The sequence below is a fragment of the Athene noctua genome, chromosome 33 (assembly GCF_965140245.1).
Source record: "Athene noctua chromosome 33, bAthNoc1.hap1.1, whole genome shotgun sequence".
NCBI lineage: Eukaryota > Metazoa > Chordata > Aves > Strigiformes > Strigidae > Athene > Athene noctua.
This window is the reverse complement of record NC_134069.1, coordinates 679,082-686,635: the sequence shown is the minus strand read 5'-3', so window position 1 is coordinate 686,635 and position 7,554 is coordinate 679,082. Positions and strand designations below refer to the sequence as shown.

The 7,554-nt window shown below is 65.6% G+C and overlaps 1 protein-coding gene across 1 annotated transcript; it reads right to left on the bottom strand.

Annotated features, from left to right (window-relative positions):
- Positions 1 to 450: 450 nt before the first annotated feature.
- On the bottom strand, positions 451 to 6,177 carry FXYD3 (FXYD domain containing ion transport regulator 3). The gene is made up of 8 exons (XM_074930377.1): positions 6,155 to 6,177; positions 4,757 to 4,856; positions 3,408 to 3,443; positions 3,121 to 3,144; positions 2,348 to 2,422; positions 2,089 to 2,119; positions 726 to 769; positions 451 to 598 (listed from the first exon to the last, which is right to left on the bottom strand). Exons 2-8 carry the CDS (start codon positions 4,794 to 4,796, stop codon positions 579 to 581), a joined length of 270 nt encoding a protein of 89 aa, XP_074786478.1. The 5' UTR covers positions 4,797 to 4,856; positions 6,155 to 6,177; the 3' UTR covers positions 451 to 578.
- Between the last annotated feature and the right edge of the window lie 1,377 nt (positions 6,178 to 7,554).

Sequence of the window (7,554 nt, the reverse complement as noted above, 5' to 3'; positions counted from 1 at the left end):
CCAATGCCACCACTGGGCCCACATCATCTTGTCACCTCCCGGTGCCACCATCTACCCGATGTCCCCAAGGCCACCGTCAACCCAATGTCACCGTTGGCCCCATGTCACCTCCCGGTGCCACCATCTACCCGATGTCCCCAAGGCCACCATCAACCCAATGTCACCGTTGGCCCCATGTCACCTCCCGGTGCCACCATCAACCCCATGTCACCACTGGGCCCACGTCATCTTGTCACCTCCTGGTGCCACCATCTACCCGATGTCCCTAAGGCCACCATCAACAATGTCACCAGGTGCCACCACCCTCCCAGCCTCATCCCCAGTGCCACCATTGTCCCTCTGGCCCCTCCTCCTCCTCCCTGATGCCACCAGAGGGGACACTCCCCTCCCCCAATAACCAAATTTACTTTTTTTTTTTTTTTTTTTAACATTTTTTTATTAATTTCCCCTTTCCTTGCATTTTTTTGGGGGGGGGTTCACCCCCAAATAAACCCGCTCCTCCCCCACCCTCTCCCCACCTCCGTGTGTCACTGGGGCCACCCGGGTCCCCTCTGGGCTTGGGGACACGTGGGGACACCTCAGCACGTGCTGGCGGCTCCTGTGGAGAGATGGGGGGGTCGGGGGGGGGGTTCAGGGGGTCCCCGGACACCTGGGGGGTGTCCCATCCCCCACCCCCACCCTGGGCATTTGGGGGTGTCCCCGGGGGGGGGGGGGAGGGGACTTACCGGGACCCACGAGGTGGGACATTTCCGGCGGGGGACGGCGCCGGCTGCGGGGGGCGGGAGGGGTTAGGGGGGCTGTGACACCCCCCGCGTGTCCCCCCCCCGTGTCCTCAATGTCCCACCCCACCCCCCCATGTCCTCTATGTGTCCCCAAGTCCCAAATGTCCCCCACGTCCCCCCCCACGTGTCCCCATGTCCTCCCATGTGTCCCCCCACATCCATGTCCCCAATGTCCCCGTGTCCCCCATAACCCCTGTGTGTCCCCCCCATGTCTCCTGTGTCCCCCTGTCCCCCCATGTGTCCCCCCCCTTGTCCTCTACGTGTCCCCAATGTCCCCAATGACACCATGTCCCCCATAACCCCCCCATGTCCCCTGTGTCCCCATGTCCCCCCATGTCCCCAAGACCCCCATAACCCCCCATGTCCTCTATGTGTCCCCCCATGTCCCCAATGTCCCCATGTCCTCCATGTCCCTGTGAACCCCCATGTGTCTCCCCAATGTCTCCATGTCCCCTGTGTCCCCATGTGTCCCCCCATGTCCCCAATGTCCCCATGTCCCCCATAACCTCCATGTGTCCCCCCATGTCCTCCCCTTGTCCTCTATGTGTCTCCGTGTCCCCAATGTCCCCCCCATGTGTCCCCATGTCCTCCCATGTCCCCCCCACGCCCATGTCCCCGTGTCCCTCCGTGTGTCCCCCACTGTCCCCACATGTGTCCCCAATGTCCTCCATGCCCCCCCATGTGTCCCGTGTCCCCATGTCCTCCATAACCACCATGTTCCCGTGTCCCCCGTGTCCCCGTGTCTCTCCTTGTCCCCTATGTGTCCCCCTGTCCCCATTGTCCCCAATGTCCTCCATGTCCCTGTGAACCCCCATGTGTCTCCCCAATGTCTCCATGTCCCCTGTGTCCCCATGTGTCCCCCCCATGTGTCCCCATGTCCTCCCATGTCCCCCCCCACGCCCATGTCCCCCTGTCCCTCCGTGTGTCCCCCATTGTCCCCACATGTGTCCCCAATGTCCTCCATGCCCCCCCATGTGTCCCGTGTCCCCATGTCCTCCATAACCGCCATGTTCCCGTGTCCCCTGTGTCCCCATGTCCCTCCCTGTGTCCCTCCTTGTCCCCTATGTGTCCCCCTGTCCCCATTGTCCCCAATGTCCCCAATGTCCTCCATGTCCCCGTGAACCCCCATGTGTCTCCCCAATGTCCCCTGTGTCCCCATGTCCCCCCCCTTGTCCTCTATGTGTCCCCATGTCCCCAATGTGCCTATGTGTCCCCATGTCCTCTATGACCCCCCCCATGTGTCCCCTTGTCCTCCCTGACCCCCCCCCATGTCCCCAGTGTCTCCCAATGTCCCCTCACGTCCCACCTGGCTTTGCTCCGGCACTTGCACTTCCCACCTGGGAGGGGACACAAGAGGTGACAACTGTTGGGGGGGGGGGAGAAGGGGACAAGACACATGTCCCCGTCCCCCCCCCCCCAAGGGACATCGAGCCCAGGAGACGCCCTGGGGACCACCCCGGTGACATGGGGACCCCCCCAAGTGACACAGGGACACTCCAGGTGACACAAGGACCCCCCCCCCCCCTCCCCCTGGTGACATGGGGACCCCCCCCGGTGACACTCACTGAGGAGGACAATGATGCCGATGACACAGAGGACGGCGGCCACCACCAGCCCTGCCACGCGCAGGCTGTGCCAGTCTGGGGGACACAAACACCCCCCCACAGTGGGGACACCCCTGTCACCTCCTTGGGGACCTCCCTGTCATCCCCTCCCCCCCTCGGGGAACCCCCTGGGGACACCCTTGTCACCCCTTTGGGGACACCCCATCAATGCCACCTTGGGGACCCCCCTGTCACCCCCTTGGGGACCTTCCTGTCACCCCCTCACCTTGGGAACCTCCTGGGGACAACCTTGTCACCCCCTTGGGCCCTTGGGGACACCCTGTCACCCCCCTAGGGGACACCCTGTCACCCCCTTGGGGACACCCTTGTCACCCTTTTGGGGACACCCCATCAATGCCACCTTGGGGACATCCCTGTCACCCCCTTGGGGACCTCCCTGTCACCCCCTCACCTTTGGAACCTCCTGGGGACAACCTTGTCACCCCCCTAGGGGACACCCTGTCACCCCCTTGGGGACACCCCATTAACCCCACCTTGGGGACATCCCTGTCACCCCCCCTTGGGGACACCTTTGTCACCCCTTTGGGGACACCCCATCAATGCCACCTTGGGGACATCCCTGTCACCCCCTTGGGGACACCCTTGTCACCCCTTTGGGGACACCCCATCAACCCCACCTTGGGGACACCCCTGTCACCCCCTTGGGGACACCCCCATGTCACCCCCCTCTTGGGGCTGTCACCCCCCCTTGGGGACCCCCCTGTCCCACTCACCATACTGGAAGGGACTGGTGGCATCTGGTGGGGAGGAGGAGGAGTCAGAGGGACCCAGACTGGGACACCAGTACGGACTCCCCCAGTATCCCAGTATCACCTGCTGCCATTCCCAGTATGACCCCCGCCGCTACTCCCAGTCCACCCTCTATGGATCGCTCCCATTCCCAGTATGGCTCCTCCCCACACCCAGTATGACCCACCCCCTCCCAGTATGACCCCTCCAGCCCAGCCCAGCCCCCTCCCATTCCCAGTATAGCCCTTCCCAGTTTGTCCCAGTCACTCACCGGGGGGAAGGGGGTTTCCTCTCACCGGGAACAAAACTGGTGTGGGGGGCGCAAAAACCAGTTGGGGAGGCTCAACTGTCCCAGTGCCTCCCAGTTCCCCCCAATTCCACCCCAATTACCCCCAGTTCTTTCCCAGTTGCCCCCCAACCCCTCCCAGTTCACCCCAGTCTCCCCAAGTCCCCCCCAGTTCCCTCTCAGTTTTCCCAGTTCTCCCCTAATGACCCCCAGTTCCACCTCAGTTACTCCCAGTTACCTCCCAGTCTCACCAGTTACTCCCTAAATTACCCTTAGTTTCCCTCCAGTTCTGTCCCAGTTTTCCCCAGTTCTCCCCAATTCCCTCCCAGTTCTCCCCCAGTTCCCCCCTAAATTACCAGTTCCCACACTTCCCTCTCAGCTCCCTCCCAATTCACTCCCAGTTCCTCCAGTTCTTCTCCTATTACCCCCACTTCCCTCCCAGTTCCCTCCCAGTCTCCCCAGTTGTGCCCCAGTTCCCTCTCAGTCCCCCCAGTTCTGTCCCAAATACCCCCAGTTCCTCCCAGTCCCCCCAGTTGTGCCCCACTTCCCTCCCAGTTCACTCCCAGTTCACTCCCAGTCCCCCCAGATGTGCCCCAGTTCCCTCCCAGTCCCCCCAGTTGTGCCCCACTTCCCTCCCAGTTCCCTCCCAGTTCCCTCCCAGTCCCCCCAGTTGTGCCCTAATTCCCTCCCAGTCCCCCCAGTTGTGCCCCACTTCCCTCCCAGTTCCCTCCCAGTTCCCTCCCAGTCCCCCCAGTTGTGCCCTAATTCCCTCCCAGTCCCCCCAGTTGTGCCCCACTTCCCTCCCAGTTCCCTCCCAGTTCCCTCCCAGTCCCCCCAGTTGTGCCCTAATTCCCTCCCAGTCCCCCCAGTTGTGCCCTACTTCCCTCCCAGTTCCTTCCCAGTTCCCTCCCAGTCCCCCCAGATGTGCCCCAGTTCCCTCCCAGTCCCCCCAGTTGTGCCCCACTTCCCTCCCAGTCCCCCCAGATGTGCCCCAGTTCCCTCCCAGTCCCCCCCTTCCCTCCCAGTTCCCTCCCAGTTCCCTCCCAGTCCCCCCAGATGTGCCCTAATTCCCTCCCCGTCCCCCCAGTTGTGCCCCACTTCCCTCCCAGTTCCTTTCCAGTTCCCTCCCAGTCCCCCCAGATGTGCCCCAGTTCCCTCCCAGTCCCCCCAGTTGTGCCCCACTTCCCTCTCAGTTCCTTTCCAGTTCCCTCCCAGTCCCCCCAGATGTGCCCCACTTCCCTCCCAGTCCCCCCAGTTGTGCCCCACTTCCCTCTCAGTTCCCTCCCAGTCCCCCCAGTTCCTCCCAGTCCCCCTCTCCCAGTTCCTCCCAGTACCTGCCAGTAACACCAGGCCCCTCAGGGCGCCCCACACCATCTTGTGACCTTTGACCCCGGGGGGGGGGGGGGGGGGAGCAATCCTTGAGGACGCCGGAGCCTGGGGAAGGGTTGGGGGGGGGGGAGGGGTGTGTGTGGGTGCCCCCCCCCCCCTTCCCCTCCCCCCACGCTCCCAGTTGGCCCCAGGCATCCGGGTGGGGGAGGGGAGGGTGAGTCACAGCAGATTCCTGACTGGGGCGTTACTGGGAGCGCTGGGACGGGCGGAGCGCTGCGGGGGGGGACACACACACACACACACACACACACACACACACACGACACAATCCGGACCCCCCTGCTCAGTTCAGCATCAAAAAGGGACCCCCCCACCCAGGGGACACCCCCCCCGGGACCCCCCCACCCAGGGGACACCCCCCCGGACCCCCCCACCCAAAGGACTCTTGTCTTGGGGACCCCCCACCCATGGGACACCCCCCCAGGGGATCCAGGTGTCCTGGGGACCCCCCCACCCAGGGGACACCCCCCGAGGGATCCCCCCACCCATAGGACACCCCCCCCCAGGGGACCCAGGTGTCCTGGGACCCCCCCACCCATAGGACACCCCCCCCCAGGGGATCCAGGTGTCCTGGGGACCCCCCCACCCAGGGGACACCCCCCGAGGGATCCCCCCACCCAGGGGACACCCCCCCCAGAGGATCCAGGTGTCCTGGGACCCCCCCACCCATAGGACACCCCCCCCCAGAGGATCCAGGTGTCCTGGGACCCCCCCACCCAGGGGACACCCCCCGAGGGACCCCCCACCCAGGGGACACCCCCCGAGGGACCCCCCACCCAAAGGACTCTTGTCTTGGGGACCCCCCACCCATGGAAGGGACCCCCCCACCCATGGGACACCCCCCCAGGGGATCCAGGTGTCCTGGGACCCCCCCACCCATAGGACACCCCCCCCGGGACCCCCCCACCCAGGGGACACCCCCCCAGGGACCCCCCACCCAAAGGACTCTTGTCTTGGGGACCCCCCACCCATGGAAGGGACCCCCCCACCCATGGGACACCCCCCCAGGGGATCCAGGTGTCCTGGGACCCCCCCACCCATGGGACACCCCCCCCGGGACCCCCCCACCCAGGGGACACCCCCCCAGGGACCCCCCACCCAAAGGACTCTTGTCTTGGGGACCCCCCACCCATGGAAGGGACCCCCCCACCCATGGGACACCCCCCCAGAGGATCCAGGTGTCCTGGGACCCCCCCACCCATGGGACACCCCCCCCCCGGGCCCCCCCCCCCACCCCCAGAACTCCCCTCCCCCACCCCGGGCACATCGTGGGGGACCCCCCCCCCACGTGACCCCCCCCACGTGACACCCCCCCCCCCAAACCTCCGGGTGCCCCCACGCACCTTCCCGCACCCTCCAGGAGCAAAACAGGAATTGGGGGGGGTGAGATGGGGGGGGGGGGGGGGAAGAACCACACCTAAGAGGGGGCGGGGCTACACCTGAGGGGGGTGTGGCCACACCGAAGTGGGCGGGGCCATCGGTGCCAGGAGCCACACCCCCCACCCCTCTGTGCGCCTGAGTCCTTTCCTCCCCCCCCCCCCCCCCCCTTTCTCTTCTCCCCCCCGGCCCCCCCCCGCCCCCCCCGCCCCTGGGTGCTCAATGGGGGCTGTGTCCTCCCCTCCCCCCCCTCCCGCCTCCCCCCCCCCCCCCGAGGCCTCCTGGGTCCCCTCCCCCCCCAGCTGCATTCAATGGGGCCTTGTTCTCCCCCGCACACCCGGACGCTTGGGTGTCCCCCCCCCCCCCCCCCCCCGCGGGTTTCTCCCCCCCCCCCCCCGACCCCTCTGACCCCGCCCCCCACCCCACAAAGGTCCCATTGAGGCTTTTCCCGCCTCCCCCGCGGGGTCATGGGGGTCACGCGCCCGCCTGGGTCCCCTTTTGGGGTGGGTGACGCGTTTCCGACCGCCTGACAGCGAGGGGACCCGAGTGGCCGACTGTTGGCTCTGCCCCGACACCCCCCACTACACCCCACCCCACCCACACTGTGACCCCCCCACGGCCGGGTGACCCTACACCCCCCCCACCCCCCCCCGGGGCACCCAGACATCCGCTCATGGCCTTGGGGTGTTCCTGGTGTGGGTGCCGGGTGTAGCACAGTGTGGGTGCCGGGTGTAGCACAGTGTGGGTGCTGGGTGTAGTGTGGTGTGGGTGCTGGGTGTAGTACGATGTGGGTGCCGGGTGTAGCACAGTGTGGGTGCTGGGTGTAGCACAGTGTGGGTGCTGGGTGTAGTGTGGTGTGGGTGCTGCGTCTAGAACAATGTGGGTGCTGGGTGTAGCACGATGTGGGTGCTGGGTGTAACCACTTTAGCACAATGTGGGTGCCGGGTGTAGCACAGTGTGGGTGCCGGCTGTAACCACTGTAGCATGATGTGGGTGCTGGGTGTAGCACAGTGTGGGTGCTGGGTGTAGTGTGGTGTGGGTGCTGGGTGTAGCACGATGTGGGTGCCGGGTGTAGCACAGTGTGGGTGCTGGGTGTAGCGTGGTGTGGGTGCCAGGTGTAACCACTGTAACACAATGTGGGTGCCGGGTGTAACCACTGTAGCGTGACGTGGGTGCTGGGTGTAGCACAATGTGGGTGTCGGCTGTAGTGTGGTGTGGGTGCTGGGTCTAGAACAATGTGGGTGCCGGGTGTAGCACGATGTGGGTGCCGGGTGTAACCACTGTAGCGTGACGTGGGTGCCGGGTGTAGCACAATGTGGGTGTTGGGTGTAGTGTGGTGTGGGTGCTGGGTGTAGAACAATGTGGG

Bases quoted from the DNA above. Each gene is read 5' to 3' on its own strand.
- FXYD3 (XM_074930377.1), bottom strand. From the start codon at position 4,796: ATGGTGTGGGGCGCCCTGAGGGGCCTGGTGTTACTGGCAG. The intron at 2,120-2,347 runs GTGAGTGTCACC...GTCCCCTCCCAG, and splicing joins CGGCATCATTGTCCTCCTCA to GTGGGAAGTGCAAGTGCCGG. The intron at 770-2,088 runs GTGGGACGTGAG...CGCCCCCCGCAG, and splicing joins AAGTGCCGGAGCAAAGCCAG to CCGGCGCCGTCCCCCGCCGG.